General features: G+C 48.3%; 1 protein-coding gene across 1 annotated transcript in view; it reads left to right on the top strand.

The window, feature by feature from the left end:
* The first annotated feature begins 4,232 nt into the window (after window positions 1-4,232).
* The window catches only part of spire1a (spire-type actin nucleation factor 1a), a 110,952-nt gene continuing 96,645 nt past the window's right edge, over window positions 4,233-18,539 (top strand). Inside the window, exons 1-2 of the mRNA XM_045695092.1 lie at window positions 4,233-4,935; window positions 13,213-13,244. Of these exons, the coding sequence (XP_045551048.1) occupies window positions 4,683-4,935; window positions 13,213-13,244 (285 nt within the window). The 5' untranslated portion in view covers window positions 4,233-4,682. The remainder of the gene's footprint in view (window positions 4,936-13,212; window positions 13,245-18,539) is intronic.

The raw sequence follows: 18,539 nt of genomic DNA, 5'->3' as shown, positions 1-18,539 counted from the left end.
GCTACCTACCTCCTCTACCCTCTAACCACTAGGCTACCTGCCTCCCCCTCTAACCACTAGGCTACCTGCCTCCCTCCACTCTAACCACTAGGCTACCTGCCTCCCCCCTCTAACCACTAGGCCACCCTGCCACCTCTACACTCTAACCACTAGGCTACCTACCTCCTCTACACTCTAACCACTAGGCTACCTACCTCCTCTACCCTCTAACCACTAGGCTACCTACCTCCTCTACACTCTAACCACTAGGCTACCTGCACCCCCTCTAACCACTAGGCTACCTGCCTCCCCCCTCTAACCACTAGGCTACCTGCCTCCCCCTCTAACCACTAGGCTACCTGCCTCCCCCTCTAACCACTAGGCTACCTGCCTCCCCCTCTAACCACTAGGCTACCTGCCTCCCCCTCTAACCACTAGGCTACCTGCCTCCCCCTCTAACCACTAGGCTACCTGCCTCCCCCCTCTAACCACTAGGCTACCTGCCTCCCCTCTAACCACTAGGCTACCCTGCCTCCCCTCTAACCACTAGGCTACCTGCTACCCCCACTCTAACCACTAGGCTACCTGCCTCCCCCTCTAACCACTAGGCTACCTGCCTCCTCTACACTCTAACCACTAGGCTACCTACCTCCTCTACACTCTAACCACTAGGCCACCCTGCCGCCCCTCCACTCTAACCACTAGGCTACCTGCCCCCCCCCCTCTAACCACTAGGCTACCTGCCGCCCCTCTAACCACTAGGCTACCTGCCACCTCTACACTCTAACCACTAGGCTACCTACCTCCTCTACACTCTAACCACTAGGCCACCCTGCCGCCCCTCCACTCTAACCACTAGGCTACCTGCCCCCCCTCTAACCACTAGGCTACCTGCCCCCCCCTCTAACCACTAGGCTACCTGCCCCCCTCTAACCACTAGGCTACCTGCCCCCCCTCTAACCACTAGGCTACCTGCCTCCCCTCTAACCACTAGGCTACCTGCCTCCCCCTCTAACCACTAGGCTACCTGCCCCCTCTAACCACTAGGCTACCTGCCCCCCCTCTAACCACTAGGCTACCTGCCTCCCCCCTCTAACCACTAGGCTACCTGCCTCCCCTCCCCTCTAACCACTAGGCTACCTGCCTCCCCCTCTAACCACTAGGCTACCTGCCCCCCCTCTAACCACTAGGCTACCTGCCTCCCCCACTCTAACCACTAGGCTACCTGCCTCCCCCTCTAACCACTAGGCTACCTGCCTCCTCTACACTCTAACCACTAGGCCACCCTGCCGCCCCTCCACTCTAACCACTAGGCTACCTGCCCCCCCTCTAACCACTAGGCTACCTGCCGCCCCTCTAACCACTAGGCTACCTGCCGCCCCCTCCACTCTAACCACTAGGCTACCTGCCCCCCTCTAACCACTAGGCTACCTGCCTCCCCTCTAACCACTAGGCTACCTGCCCCCCCCTCTAACCACTAGGCTACCTGCCTCCCCCTCTAACCACTAGGCTACCTGCCTCCCCCTCTAACCACTAGGCTACCTGCCTCCCCCCTCTAACCAGTAGACTACCTGCCTCCCTCTCTAACCACTAGGCTACCTGCCCCCCCTCTAACCACTAGGCTACCTGCCTCCCCCTCTAACCACTAGGCCACCCTGCCGCCCCTCCACTCTAACCACTAGGCTACCTGCCGCCCCTCCACTCTAACCACTAGGCTACCCTGCCGCCCCTCTAACCACTAGGCTACCTGCCTCCCCCCTCTAACCACTAGGCTACCTGCCTCCCCCCTCTAACCACTAGGCTACCTGCCTCCCCCTCTAACCACTAGGCTACCTGCCTCCCCTCTAACCACTAGGCTACCTGCCTCCCCCCTCTAACCACTAGGCTACCTGCCTCCCCCTCTAACCACTAGGCTACCTGCCTCCCCCCCTCTAACCACTAGGCCACCCTGCCTCCCCCCTCTAACCACTAGGCTACCTGCCTCCTCTACACTCTAACCACTAGGCTACCTGCCTCCCCCCTCTAACCACTAGGCTACCTGCCTCCCCCCTCTAACCACTAGGCTACCTGCCTCCTCTACCCTCTAACCAGTAGGCTACCTACCTCCTCTACACTCTAACCACTAGGCTACCTTCCTCCTCTACCCTCTAACCACTAGGCTACCTTCCTCCTCTACCCTCTAACCACTAGGCTACCTGCCTCCTCTACACTCTAACCACTAGGCTACCTGCCTCCTCTACACTCTAACCACTAGGCTACCTGCACCCCCCTCTAACCACTAGGCTACCTGCCTCCTCTACACTCTAACCACTAGGCTACCTGCCGCCCCTACACTCTAACCACTAGGCTACCTGCCTCCTCTACACTATAACCACTAGGCTACCTGCCTCCTCTACACTCTAACCACTAGGCTACCTGCCTCCTCTACACTCTAACCACTAGGCTACCTGCACCCCCCTCTAACCACTAGGCTACCTGCCTCCTCTACACTCTAACCACTAGGCTACCTGTCTCCCCTACACTCTAACCACTAGGCTACCTGCCTCCTCTACACTCTAACCACTAGGTTACCTGCCGCCTCTACACTCTAACCACTAGGCTACCTGCCTCCTCTACACTCTAACCACTAGGCTACCTGCCTCCTCTACACTCTAACCACTAGGCTACCTGCCGCCTCTACACTCTAACCACTAGACTACCTGCCACCTCTACCCTCTAACCACTAGGCTACCTACCTCCTCTACCCTCTAACCACTAGGCTACCTTCCTCCCCACCAGCAGCCGACAGAGTCAGAATGTGTTAATGTTCACACACTGGTTTACCTTCAGCCATCTTTTCAGGTTTTCCTTGAAGCTAGCATGGGTACTGCACTCTCTCACACTGGTTTCTGGGTTGGTCCATAATCTAGACTCTCTGACTGAAAAAGTTGTCTGGACAAATTTGGTGGATCTAAAGTGAGTTGAGCAGGCCCCTCTGGTTGAAGCTCTTGTTGTCCTGGTCTTGTCCTTGCGATATGTAACAAACTGTATGAGGAGGTGGAGGGGTAAGGCTGTGAATGATCTTAAAAAGCAGAGAGGTGTTGGCAAAGCATAAGAATCTGTCAACGCTCAGTTGGTTGTATTTCTTAATGGTGATGGGGGTTTGGGTTTTTTTGTCCAGCACTTTCAGAGTTTGTTTAAAGCGTTTTGGAGTGGTTTCATTGCTGTGATACTGTGTCCAGGTTGTAAAGGAGTTGGGACAGAATCATTGAGTGCATGTACAGTTTAGCAGCATCTGTTGACATGTGGTTTCTGATTAATTAGAAATTGACCAGGTTGCATTTTTTGCTGTTCCATATACTTTTTTTTAAATGTGTGTGTGTTTTTTTTTAAGGAAAGCCTCAACCCTCTGTCCTTTTACAGTTACTCCAGGCTGATGGTGGCCCCTGAGTGGCGCAGCAGTCTAAGGCACTGCATCTCAGAGTTAGAGGTGTTACTGCAGACCCTGGTTCGATTCTGGGCTGTATCACAACCGGCCGTGATCTGGAGTTCCATAGGGTGGTGCACAATTGGCCCAGTGTTGTCTGGGTTAGGTTTAGGCCGGGGTGGGCCATCAATGTAAATAAGAATTTGTTCGTAACTGACTTGCCTAGTTAAATAAAAGATGGGTCTCACTTGCCTTCATTAATTTTGTGTGCTCTCTTGATTGTGTCTGCAAGTACAGTAGCGAGCAAGCTAGCCAACTTTAACCTGTTAGCTTGGCTGCCATCGTGAGGTCAAAATGCTCGGATCAACCAGTGTGCTCTCTGAACGCCCCGAGAGCGAAACGCACTGCATTTATGAACGGACAACTGACAAGGCTCTGAATTTATGAACTGACAAGGCTTTGAATTTATTAACTGTCAAGGCTCTGAATTTATGAACTGACAAGGCTCTGAATTTATGAACTGACAAGGCTCTGAATTTATGAACTGACAAGGCTCTGAATTTATGAACTGTCAAAGCTCTGAATTTATGAAGTGACAAGCCTCTGAATTGACTTACTACCCAGAACGCACTCTGGCACTCCAGACTGAATTTACAAACGCACCATGTAATTGGCGGTAAAGATGATCTATTATATTGCCAAGATAGTCGAGTGACCGCCCTAACAATGGAAATACATGTCCTGAATGAGTGAAGGCAAGTGAGATCAGGTGGGACCATTCTAGCCAATGAGAGGGCATATATGCGTGTGAACAACAGTCGTTTTTTCCTCAAAGTTGCCGGAATGACACACGTCTCCACTTATATCAGTATATTTGTAACAGGCTAAACATTACGAAACGTATATTCTATAAAATAAGCCTCATGTAATTGGACAGACTATAATATCACTCCATAGAGAAAAGGCTTATCTGACGCGGACAGATTGTGGGCAGAGTAAATCCTCTCTGTTAGCGGCCGTAATAAATTGTTGGACGTGGAATCAGCGGATGAGACAGTTGGGCAATACGGACATCACAACGTTGTTAGACGTTTATTTATTTCTGTATTAAAACCCGTTTCTTACGCCTATATATATATTTATGTTTTCTGCCGAAGACTGCCAGTATTTACGTGGCTATAATAATGGTGTGAAGGTGGAGAAAACAGCCGGGGATCGAGGGACGGTATGTTGATCTCACCAACGTTTCTCCGGGATATCGGTGTTAATCAGTGTCTGAACGCCGTTTGACGTGAACATGGACATCACCGATGGAGCAGAGGAGCTTTCCTTGGAGGAGATCTTATCGTTGTACAACCAGCCGATCAATGAAGAGCAGGGATGGGCTGTTTGTTACCAATGTTGCAGAACTTTGGTTCAGAAACACCGGAGGAGACAGCCCAGGACCTCCAGCGCTTCAGTTGGGGATTTACCGAGAAGGATTGAAGGACCTGGAGATGTGCGGATTCTGAGAGATGGAACAGTTGCGTTACACCACCGAGACAGCGCAGGTAAACAACACAATGTCTGTCAAAATGGGAATACAGTTAGGCTTCAAAAAGTTTAGTAGGTCCAATCTAGGCTCCCCTATTTGCATGGTTAACTGAAGTGTCCCTGGCTAATTGGTTAGGATACACATGGATAGACGCCATGCTTCTCTGAGATTGAATCGGATTTCCTCATTTTTACTCTGGCAGAGGCCTAAACCAATTACTTTATACATATTTGTTTCGTTTGGCCAAATCAAATCAAATTTATTTGTCACATACACATGGTTAGCAGGTGTTAATGTAAGTGTAGCGAAATGCTTGTGCTTCTAGTTCCGACCATACAGTAATATCTAACAAGTAATCTACCAATTCCACAACAACTACCTTATATACACACAAGTGTAAAGGAATGAATACGAATATGTACATAAAAATATATAAATGAGTGATGGCCGAACAGCATAGGCAAGATGCAGTAGATGGTATAGAGTACAGTATATACATATGAGATGAGCAATGTAGGGTATGTAAACATTATATGAAGTGACATTGTTTAAAGTGGCTAGTGATACATTACATCAAGATGGCAAGATGCAGTAGATGGTATAGAGTACAGTATATACATATGAGATGAGTAATGTAGGGTAAGTAAACATATAAAGTGGCAAGTGATAAATTGATTACATCAATTTTCCCATTATTAAAGTGGGTGGAGTTGAGTCAGTATGTAGGCAGCAGCCTCTCTGTACTAGTGATGGCTGTTTAACAGTCTGATGGCCTTGAGATAGAAGCTGTTTTTCAGTCTCTCGGTCCCAGCTTTGATGCACCTGTACTAGAGGTCGACCGATTAATCGGAATGGCCGATTAATTAGGGCCGATTTCAAGTTTTCATAACAATCAGTATTTTTGGGCACCGATTTGCCTATATATATATATATATTTATTTATTTATACACCTTTATTTAACTAGGCAAGTCAGATTAAGAACACATTCTTATTTTCAATGACGGCCTAGGAACGGGGGTTAACTGCCTTGTTCAGGGGGGATTCGGGTGGATATACACGACTGTGATTATGATCGAAGAGAATTCTCTCGGTAGATAATGCGGTCGGCATTTGATTGTGAGGAATTTTAAGTCAGGTGAACAAAAGGACTTGAGTTCCTGTATGTTGTTATGATCACACCACGTCTCGTTAATCATAAGGCATACACCCCCGCCCTTCTTCTTACCAGAGAGATGCTCGTTTCTGTCGGCGCGATGCGTGAAGAAACCAGGTGGCTGTACCGACTCAGATAGCATGTCTCGAGTGAGCCATGTTTCCGTGAAACAAAGAACGTTACAGTCTCGGATGTCTCTCTGGAATGCTACCCTTGCTCTGATATCGTCTACCTTGTTGTCAAGAGACTGGACATTGGCGAGTAGTATACTCGGGAGCGGTGTGCGATGTGCCCGTCTACGGAGCCTGACCAGAAGACCGCTCCGTCTTCTACGGCGTCGTTGTTTTGGATCGCCGGCTGGGATCCGATCCATTGCCCTGCGTGGTGGGCCAAACAGAGGATCCGCTTCGGGAAAGTCGTATTCCTGGTCGTAATGTTGGTGAGTTGACGTTGCTCTTATATCCAATAGTTCCTCCCGACTGTATGTAATAAAACCTAAGATTTCCTGGGGTAACAATGTAAGAAATACATTTTGACCAGGATCCATCACTCACAGACCTGATGCCCAAAGGGTATTTGTTTGGCCAGAGGTAGGTTGCGTCCAAATAATCTCTCCTTTCTCCCGTAGAGTTGTCTTATTCACTTCCCTTCATTGATTTGAAAAGAAATGACTGGTATCTGGAAACTCCCTCTAGTCTAACTGACGCCTACACCGTGCTTTTACATGTGTGGGGAGTAGTGAACGAGTGCACACTTCGGGAGGAAGGAGAGATTATTGGGACGCAACCGTGGAGTTGGAGCGGCTGCTTGCCTGTGTAGTGTTGGTGAGCCTGTGGCATGAAGCCGTAGACTGTCTAGCATGTGGTTTAACGTCTGAGTAGGTAAGGAGGAGGGGGAGGAGAATTAGTTGACAACACAGCCGCTTGATTTCCTTTTCACGCTGTCGTTGATATCTTATTACCCTCTACCACACACACACAACCTCCACGCCACACTCTCTCACTGCCGGAGGCCACTGGATGGTGAGAAATAATGGCCCCCTGGCGTGGTTTGGTTGTGTTCTGGCTGGGTTTGGCGTGGTTTGGTTTTGGCGTGGTTTGGTTGTGTTCTGGCTGGGTTCTGGCTGGGTTCTGGCTGGGTTTTGGCTGGGTTTGGTTGTGTTCTGGCTGGGTTTGGCTGGGTTTTGGCGTGGTTTGTCAAACCTGCGTAACGTCACATGCAGAGCACAGTCTCTGTTAATGCGTGTATCGCACTTCATCAGAAAATTCAAAAGCAACCTCCTGTTTGACTGAATCAGAACCTGAGTGGTTGTTGTCCTGCAGCTTTATAAGGTGAGGTATTTTGTGAAGGAAGGTCTGCCTGTCCTGCCTCTGATTATGGCGGGATGAAAAACACGTGAGGTCAATTAGGTTGATGCCTAGCGCTTGCTAGCTCAGGAGCTTACCACCGGAGCAGTGTTGGCTCGCTCTGCAGCTTACCACCGGAGCGGTGTTGGCTAGCTCTGCAGCTTACCACCGGAGCGGTGTTGGCTCACTCTGCAGCTTACCACCGGAGCGGTGTTGGCCCGGTCTGGAGCTTACCACCGGAGCGGTGTTGGCTCGCTCTGCAGCTTACCACCGGAGCGGATGCTTAGGTACTGGGCCTTAGACCTGTCTGACCAATGACATACTCACTGACTGTCTTTCAGACAAAGTAAGGCAGTGTTTTGCGTTCGGATTCAGGCCAGCGGGAATTGGACCAATCAGCCTTGCAGTTTCTTCCAGTGTTGCAGTATGTAGTGATGTAATGAATGCGTACACATAGCTGCACTGTAGATCAGTCTGGATAATCGCTCTCTGCTACCAACCAAGCTGGAGATGTTATTAATGGAGACGTCATTTCATTAAGAAATCCATTGAGGATCTGATGAACACAAGGCTTCAAGGCCTGGTTCCTTTTCCATGGGTAGTGTCGTGTCTTTGGCATCATTAAAGTGAAGACTGTGTTATTTTGTAATAATAATTACAGAGAATTGATATGTGATTGAACTAATCATGTAAATGTAATTAACTAGGAAGTCGGGGCACCAAGGAAAATATTAAGATTACAAAGTTATAATTTTACTAATATAACTTTTAGATATTTTAATATCTGATCAATTAGTTATCTAATTAATGAAATGTTCTTTATGTTAGTTAAGTTAGTTAATTAGTCTCATTCGAAACGTCATAAATGGTTGGTTATCTGCACGAACCCAGTCTTCACTATGAATCATCCATACATCAGTTGTCTTAATCATTTATTAACTAACTAAATAATCACAGAAATGCATAAACAAACAAACAGTAGATATGGTTACAAGGAGATGATAGGGGAGGTTCCCTAGTGGGCTAAGCCGATATGACGGCTTGGTGGACAAAGGGAAGTGGGTGTGGACTGAGAGGGAGCGGGAAAGACCAGAGGGATCACTACACACAGTGGACAATTATATTCATTGAAATGCTAATCCTTTGCACATGAACGCTCACTCATTCGGGAATAATTGCAATCAATATGTATATTTACGCCCAGGTCTCGTGATCATCTCTGTCTGTGTCTGGACGGTCAACAATGTGTTGGAGGAAACACCGTACACCTGGCGACCGTGTCAGCGTGCACTGCGCCCGGCCCGCCACAGGAGTCGCTAGTGTGTGACGGGAAAAGGAAATCCCTTCCGACCAAACCCTCCCCAAACCTGGATGACCTGGGCCAATTGTCATGGGTCTCCCGGTAGCGGCCGTCTGCGACAGAGCCTGAATCTCTAGTAGCGACGCCTTAGACCGCTGCGACAGAGCCTGAATCTCTAGTAGCGACGCCTTAGACCGCTGCGACAGAGCCTGAATCTCTAGTAGCAACGCCTTAGACCGCTGCGACAGAGCCTGAATCTCTAGTAGCGACGCCTTAGACCGCTGCGACAGAGCCTGAATCTCTAGTAGCGACGCCTTAGACCGCTGCGACAGAGCCTGAATCTCTAGTAGCGACGCCTTAGACCGCTGCGACAGAGCCTGAATCTCTAGTAGCGACGCCTTAGACCGCTGCGACAGAGCCTGAATCTCTAGTAGCGACGCCTTAGACCGCTGCGACAGAGCCTGAATCTCTAGTAGCGACGCCTTAGACCGCTGCGACAGAGCCTGAATCTCTAGTAGCGACGCCTTAGACCGCTGCGACAGAGCCTGAATCTCTAGTAGCGACGCCTTAGACCGCTGCGACAGAGCCTGAATCTCTAGTAGCGACGCCTTAGACCGCTGCGACAGAGCCTGAATCTCTAGTAGCGACGCCTTAGACCGCTGCGACAGAGCCTGAATCTCTAGTAGCGACGCCTTAGACCGCTGCGCCAGAGCCTGAATCTCTAGTAGCGACGCCTTAGACCGCTGCGCCAGAGCCTGAATCTCTAGTAGCGACGCAGTGCCTTAGACCGCTGCGTCAGAGCCTGAATCTCTAGTAGCGACGCAGTGCCTTAGACCGCTGCGCCAGAGCCTGAATCTCTAGTAGCGACACAGTGCCTTAGACCGCTGCGCCAGAGCCTGAATCTCTAGTAGCGACGCCTTAGACCGCTGCGTCAGAGCCTGAATCTCTAGTAGCGACGCAGTGCCTTAGACCGCTGCGTCAGAGCCTGAATCTCTAGTAGCGACGCCTTAGACCGCTGCGCCAGAGCCTGAATCTCTAGTAGCGATGCCTTAGACCGCTGCGTCAGAGCCTGAATCTCTAGTAGCGACGCCTTAGACCGCTGCGTCAGAGCCTGAATCTCTAGTAGCGACGCAGTGCCTTAGACCGCTGCGTCAGAGCCTGAATCTCTAGTAGCGACGCAGTGCCTTAGACCGCTGCGTCAGAGCCTGAATCTCTAGTAGCGACGCCTTAGACCGCTGCGCCAGAGCCTGAATCTCTAGTAGCGACGCAGTGCCTTAGACCGCTGCGTCAGAGCCTGAATCTCTAGTAGCGACGCAGTGCCTTAGACCGCTGCGACAGAGCCTGAATCTCTAGTAGCGACGCCTTAGACCGCTGCGACAGAGCCTGAATCTCTAGTAGCGACGCCTTAGACCGCTGCGTCAGAGCCTGAATCTCTAGTAGCGACGCCTTAGACCGCTGCGACAGAGCCTGAATCTCTAGTAGCGACACCTTAGACCGCTGCGACAGAGCCTGAATCTCTAGTAGCGACGCAGTGCCTTAGACCGCTGCGCCAGAGCCTGAATCTCTAGTAGCGACGCAGTGCCTTAGACCGCTGCGCCAGAGCCTGAATCTCTAGTAGCGACGCAGTGCCTTAGACCGCTGCGCCAGAGCCTGAATCTCTAGTAGCGACGCAGTGCCTTAGACCGCTGCGCCAGAGCCTGAATCTCTAGTAGCGACGCAGTGCCTTAGACCGCTGCGTCAGAGCCTGAATCTCTAGTAGCGACGCAGTGCCTTAGACCGCTGCGCCAGTCGAGAGGCCCCTTTTTATTTCTTAGTTTTGACGTCTTCACTATTATTCTACAATGTAGAAATAAAGAAAAACGCTTGAATGAGAAGGTGTGTCCAAACATTTGACTGGTACTCTATGTAGTGATGCTGCAGTGCTAGGGTCTACAGTTGAAGTCGGAAGTTTACATACACTTAGGTTGGCGTCATAAAAACTTGTTTTTCAACCACTCCACAAATTTCTTGTTAACAAACTATAGTTTTGGCAAGTCGGTTAGGACATCTACTTTGTGCATGACACAAAGTCATTTTTCCACCAATTGTTTACAGGCAGATTATTTCACTTATAATTCACTGTATCACAATTCTAGTGGGTCAGAAGTTAACATACACTAAGTTGGCTGTGCCTTTAAACAGCTTAGAAAATTCCAGAAAATTATGTCATGGCTTTAGAAGCTTCTGTTAGGCTAATTGACATAATTTGAGTCAATTGGAGGTGTACCTGTGGATGTATTTCAAAGCCTACCTTCAAACTCAGTGCCTCTTTGCTTGACATCATGGGAAAATCAAAAGAAATCAGCCAAGACCTCAGAAAGAAAATTGTAGACCTCCACAAGTCTGGTTCGTCCTTGGGAGCAATTTCCAAACGCCTGAAGGTACCACGTTTCATCTGTACAAACAATAGTACGCAAGTATAAACACCATGGGACCACGCAGCCGTCATACCGCTCAGGAAGGAGACGCGTTCTGTCTCCTAGAGATGAACGTACTTTGGTGCAAAAAGTGCAAATCAAACCCAGAACAACAGCAAAGGACCTTGTGAAGATGCTGGAGGAAACAGGTACAAAAGTATCTATATCCACAGTAAAACAAGTCCTATATCGACATATCCTGAAAGGCCGCTCAGCAAGGAAGAAGCCACTGCTCCAAAACCGCCATAAAAAAAGCTAGACAACGGTTTGCAGCTGCACATGGGGACAAAGATTGTACTTTTTGGAGAAATGTCCTCTGGTCTGATGAAACAAAATAGAACAGTTTGGCTATAATGACCATCGTTATGTTTGGAGGAAAAAGGGGGAAGCTTGCAAGCTGAAGAACACCATCCCAGCCGTGAAGCACGGGGGTGGCAGCATCATGTTGTGGGGGTGCTTTTGCTGCAGGAGGGACTGGTGCACTTCACAAAATAGATGGCATCATGAGGAGGAAAATGATGTGGATATATTGAAGCAACATCTCTATATGTATGTAGTGGTGGTGCTCGGGTCGACGGATTATGATTTTTCAACGCAGATTTGGCTTTTATTTTTATTATATATATGTGTGTGTGTGTTTGTTTGTAATAATGAGAATTACAACAATACTCAATGAACCCTTTTATTTTAACTTAATATAATACATAATCTATTTATTTGCAACTTATTAATATAACCTGTTCAATTTGATTTTATTAATGCAAACATAGTGTTGGAGTAGATAGTAAAAGTACAATATGTGCCACATAAATTAGATAACATTTAAGTTCCTTGCTCCAAACATGAGAACATACGAAAGCTGGTGGTTCAATATTCCCAGTTAAGAAGTTTTAGGTTGTAGTTATGATAGGAATTATGAGGTGTCGACTATACCTTTTTGACTATTGGATGTTCTTATAGGCACTATAGTATTGACAGCCTGATCGCGGGTGTTGATAGGCTTGAATTCATAAACGGCGCTGTGCTTCAAGCATTGCTAAGAGCTGCTGGCAAACACAGGAAAGTGCTGTTTGAATGAATGCTTACGGGCCTGCTGCTGCCTACCACCGCTCAGTCAGACTGCGTTATCAAATCATAGACTTTATTATATTAAACACACAGAAATACGAGCCTTAGTTTCCGGATTCGACCATATTAATGACCTATCATTTCAAAAACAAAACATTTATTATTTCAGTGAAATACGGAACCGTTCTGTATTTTATCTAACGGGTGGCATCCATAAGTCTAAATATTCCTGTTACATTGCACAACCTTCAATGTTATGTCATTATGTACAATTCTGGCAAATTAATTACGTTTTTTGTTAGGAAGAAACACACTTCGCGACGAGCCAGGCGGCCCCCCAAACTGTTGCATATACCCTGACTCTGCTTGCACTGAACACAAGAGAAGAGAACGTTTTCCTAGTTAATATTACCTTCTAACATGCATTTATTTTAACTAAATATGCAGGTTTAAAAATATATACTTCTGTGCATTGATTTTAAGACGGACATTGATGTTTATGGTTAGGTACACTTGTGCAACGAATGGGCTTTTTTTTCCGCAAATGTGTTTTTGTTAAATCCTCACCCGTTTTGGCAAAGTTGAAGTAGGCTGTGATTCAATGATAAATGAACAGGCACCGCATTGATTATATGCAACGCAGGACAAGCTAGTTAACCTGGTAATATCATCAACCATGTGTAGTTAACTAGTGATTATGTGAAGATTGATTGTTTTTCTTATGAGAAGTTTAGTGCTAACTAGCACCTTGGCTCATTACAGCCACAAGGTTCTGTTGACGCTGCACTCGCGTAACAGGTGGGCAACCTGCCGTGCAGTTTCCTCATGGATTGCAATGTAATCGACGTCCAAAAAGGCAGATTACCGATTTGTTATGAAAACTTGAAATCGGACATGATTAATCAGTCGACCTCTAGTCTGTCACGGTGTATATTTAACTAACTAACTTCTCTTTCTTTTTCTTTCTAGATCAACCCAGACCTCCCAACACGTCCTTAGAGGTGAGCTACATATACCATGCTTCCAGAACTGGGCCTTGTATTCTGCTTTTCGGCTTTTACAGTAGCGTAAGACTGTGGTGTATAACATTTAGCCAGCTGTGTTTCATGGAATGAGAAGCAACCCAGTTACAGAGCCCAGTGCCCACCATGAAAACCATTATAAACCGTCTGTACCAGCCTAGCGTGACGCGGTGGGGTTTGTACCAGCCTAGCGTGACGCGGTGGGGTTTGTACCAGCCTAGCGTGACGCGGTGGGGTTTGTACCAGCCTAGCGTGACGCGGTGGGGTTTGTACCAGCCTAGCGTGACGCGGTGGGGTTTGTACCAGCCTAGCGTGACGCGGTGGGGTTTGTACCAGCCTAGCGTGACGCGGTGGGGTTTGTACCAGCCTAGCGTGACGCGGTGGGGTTTGTACCAGCCTAGCGTGACGCGGTGGGGTTTGTACCAGCCTAGCGTGACGCGGTGGGGTTTGTACCAGCCTAGCGTGACGCGGTGGGGTTTGTACCAGCCTAGCGTGACGCGGTGGGGTTTGTACCAGCCTAGCGTGACGCGGTGGGGTTTGTACCAGCCTAGCGTGACGCGGTGGGGTTTGTACCTGCCTAGCGTGACGCGGTGGGGTTTGTACCAGCCTAGCGTGGGGTTTGTACCAGCCTAGCGTGGGGTTTGTACCAGCCTAGCGTGACGCGGTGGGGTTTGTACCAGCCTAGCGTGACGCGGTGGGGTTTGTACCTGCCTAGCGTGGGGTTTGTACCAGCCTAGCGTGACGCGGTGGGGTTTGTACCAGCCTAGCGTGACGCGGTGGGGTTTGTACCAGCCTAGCGTGGGGTTTGTACCAGCCTAGCGTGGGGTTTGTACCAGCCTAGCGTGGGGTTTGTACCAGCTTAGCGTGACCACTATGCTCCATTGTGAAGCCCAGCAGCAGAGACGGCTTGGTGCAGAGAAGGGGTTTCTCTCCCATTCTTTATCACTCCCAGACGTTTGACTGTCACGCTAAAGTGGAAGGAAGACCGACGCTTTTCCCATCCAATGAAAACACTGAAAAAAGTTAACAGACTTAAACGTACATTGAATTTCGCTGAAATAAAGCTTAATCTTTGTCTTTATTGGTGTGATAGTAGAACCATTACGCTCAGACAGGAGTTGAGGCTGTGGAAATCTACCCACAATGCTCCTAGATTTTGATTTAACACTTTTTAAAAAAACTTTTTTGGGGGGGTTACTACATGATTCCATGTGTGTTATTTCCTAGTTGTGATGTCTTCACTATTATTCTACAATGTAGAAAATAGTAAAAAAATAAACCTTTTGAATGAGAAGGTGTGTCCACTTTTGACTGGTACTGTATGATACGTGGGGGACGGGACACACACAGACACACACAGACACACACACAGACACACACAGACACACACAGACACACACACAGACACACACAGACACACACAGACACACACAGACACACACAGACACACACAGACACACACACACACAGACACACACAGACACACACACAGACAGACACACACAGACACACACACAGACAGACACACACAGACACAGACACAGACAGACACACACAGACACAGACACAGACAGACACACACAGACACAGACACAGACACACACACAGACACACACACACACAGACACACACACACAGACACACACAGACACACACACACAGACACACAGACACACACAGACACACACAGACACACACACACACACACAGACACACACAGACACACACACACAGACACACAGACACACACAGACACACACAGACACACACACACAGACACACACACACAGACACACACAGACACAGACACACACACACAGACACAGACACACACAGACACACACACACACACACACACACACACACACACACACACAGACACACACAGACACAGACACACACAGACACACACACACAGACACACACACACAGACACACACACACAGACACACACACACAGACACACACACACAGACACACACACACAGACACACACACACAGACACACACACACAGACACACACACAGACACACACACAGACACACACAGTGTCTGATCTCAATGGTTGAATTGCTGAGTGGTTTGATTGTTTACCCAGAAATCACTTGTCTTGCTGTTCTGATCTGCATGGTCTCTGTTTGGGTCGGACAGCATGTTTCACAGGATGGGCCTAGACAAGGTTCTGTGTAGAACTGGCTGCATCAAAGGAATGACCCAGTTTTATGATATAACTGTTGGTAGTCTGAGCATTCCCCGCCAGCATGGGCCCAGCATTCCCCGCCAGCATGGGCCCAGCATTCCCCCACAGCATGGGCCCTATAGTGTTGCCTCTCTCTCTCTCTGATGTGATTCAGCTGGCCCAGCATTCCCCCACAGCATGGGCCCTATAGTGTTGTCTCTCTCTCTGATGCGATTCAGCTGGCCCAGCATTCCCCCACAGCATGGGCCCTATAGTGTTGCCTCTCTCTCTCTCTCTGATGTGATTCAGCTGGCCCAGCATTCCCCCACAGCATGGGCCCTATAGTGTTGCCTCTCTCTCTCTCTGATGCGATTCAGCTGGCCCAGCATTCCCCCACAGCATGGGCCCTATAGTGTTGCCTCTCTCTCTCTCTCTCTGATGTGATTCAGCTGGCCCAGCATTCCCCCACAGCATGGGCCCAGCATTCCCCCACAGCATGGGCCCTATAGTGTTGCCTCTCTTTCTCTCTCTGATGTGATTCAGCTGGCCCAGCATTCCCCCACAGCATGGGCCCTATAGTGTTGCCTCTCTCTCTCTCTCTGATGCGATTCAGCTGGCCCAGCATTCCCCCACAGCATGGGCCCTATAGTGTTGCCTCTCTCTCTCTCTCTGATGCGATTCAGCTGGTCTAAACGCATTTCCCTCTGGGTCTAATCTGGCTCTAATCTGGCTCTCACTTGTGTGGATCCCTGACCCACTTTCACAGTCAACTCCTCTAATGTGATGGCTGCTGCAGCTTGGCTAGAACATGCATACAGAGGGAATTGGTCAAACTAGGTGCTGAGCGATTGACCAACAGTTTGTTTTTCGGTTTTTAAACTAATTGACCGTCTGTTCAATTATTTTCAAATTCCATTACGTTGATTAGTTTCTGTAAAGATGATTTAGATGAAGTCTGACCTGTGAGATGTAGTAGGGAGTTGTAGTTTCTAACAGGCCAATATTCTAAGAAGTTTAGTGCAGAAAAAGTGTTAATTAACTACAATGACAATAATCCATTGCATGCCTGCTTAGACTTGTCTAATAAATAAATAAATAGAACACATTTTATTAAAGTAATGTGAATAAATAATGGTAAATCAGTAATGGGCAGTCACTACCACCATAAGACTTGTTGTCAATGGTGTTGCTAGGGGGGTCAACATTATATTTGGTGGTGTTGCTAGGGGGGGGCAACATTATATTTGGTGGTGTTGCTAGGGGGGGCAACATTATATTTGGTGGTGTTGCTAGGGGGGTCAACATTATATTCGGTGGTGTTGCTAGGGGGGTCAACATTATATTCGGTGGTGTTGCTAGGGGGGGTCAACATTATATTTGGTGGTGTTGCTAGGGGGGGCAACATTATATTTGGTGGTGTTGCTAGGGGGGTCAACATTATATTCCGTGGTGTTGCTAGGAGGGGTCAACATTATATTCGGTGGTGTTGCTAGGGGGGGTCAACATTATATTTGGTGGTGTTGCTAGGGGGGGTCAACATTATATCTGGTGGGGTTGCTAGGGGGGGGTCAACATTATATTTGGTGGTGTTGCTAGGAGGGTCAACATTATATTCGGTAGTGTTGCTAGGGGGTCAACATTATATTCGGTGGTGTTGCTAGGGGGGTCAACATTATATTCGGTGGTGTTGCTAGGGAGGGTCAACATTATATTCGGTGGTGTTGCTAGGGGGGTCAACATTATATTCGGTGGTGTTGCTAGGGGGTCAACATTATATTTGGTGGTGTTGCTAGGGGGGTCAACATTATATTTGGTGGTGTTGCTAGGGGGGTCAACATTATATTTGGTGGTGTTGCTGGGGGGTCAACATTATATCTGGTGGTGTTGCTGGGGGGGTCAACATTATATCTGGTGGTGTTGCTGGGGGGTCAACATTATATTTGGTGGTGTTGCTAGGGGGGGTCAACATTATATTTGGTGGTGTTGCTAGGGGGGTCAACATTATATTTGGTGGTGTTGCTAGGGGGGGTCAACATTATATTTGGTGGTGTTGCTAGGGGGGTCAACATTATATTTGGTGGTGTTGCTAGGGGGGTCAACATTATATTTGGTGGTGTTGCTAGGGAGGGTCAACATTATATTTGGTGGTGTTGCTAGGGTGGGTCAACATTATATTTGGTGGTGTTGCTAGGGAGGTCAAGAATTATTTGGTGGTGTTGCTAGGGGGGTCAACCTTAAATTCGGTGGTGTTGCTAGGGGGGTCAACATTTGGTGGGGTTGCTAGGAAGGGGGTCAACATTAAATTTGGTGGTGTTGCAGGGAGGGGTCAACATTATATTTGGTGGTGTTGCTAGGGATGTCAACATTTGGTGGTGTTGCTAGGGGGGTCAACATTATATTTGGTGGTGTTGCTAAGGGGGTCAACATTATATTTGGTGGTGTTGCTAGGGGGGTCAACATTATATTTGGTGGTGTTGCTAGGGGGGTCAACATTATATTTGGTGGTGTTGCTAGGGGGGTCAACATATTTGGTGATGTTGCTAGGGGGGTCAACATTATATTTGGTGGTGTTGCTAGGGGGGTCAACATTATATTCGGTGGTGTTGCTAGGGCTGTCAACATTTGGTGGTGTTGCTAGGGGGGGTCAACTTTATATTTGGTGGTGTTGCTACAGGGGGTCAACATTAAATTTGGTGGTGTTGCAGGGAGGGGTCAACATTATATTTGGTGGTGTTGCTAGGGATGTCAACATTTGGTGGTGTTGCTAGGGGGGTCAACATTATATTTGGTGGTGTTGCTAAGGGGGTCAACATTATATTTGGTGGTGTTGCTAGGGGGGTCAACATTATATTTGGTGGTGTTGCTAGGGGGGGTCAACATTATATTTGGTGGTGTTGCTAGGGGGGGTCAACATATTTGGTGATGTTGCTAGGGGGGGTCAACATTATATTTGGTGGTGTTGCTAGGGGGGTCAACATTATATTCGGTGGTGTTGCTAGGGCTGTCAACATTTGGTGGTGTTGCTAGGGGGGGTCAACTTTATATTTGGTGGTGTTGCTACAGGGGGTCAACATTATATTTGGTGGTGTTGCTA

This window comes from Salmo salar, chromosome ssa14 (assembly GCF_905237065.1).
Source record: "Salmo salar chromosome ssa14, Ssal_v3.1, whole genome shotgun sequence".
Taxonomy (NCBI): Eukaryota; Metazoa; Chordata; class Actinopteri; order Salmoniformes; family Salmonidae; genus Salmo; species Salmo salar.
The sequence above is the reverse complement of the archived record's forward strand: the minus strand, read 5'-3'. Positions and strand labels throughout refer to the sequence as shown.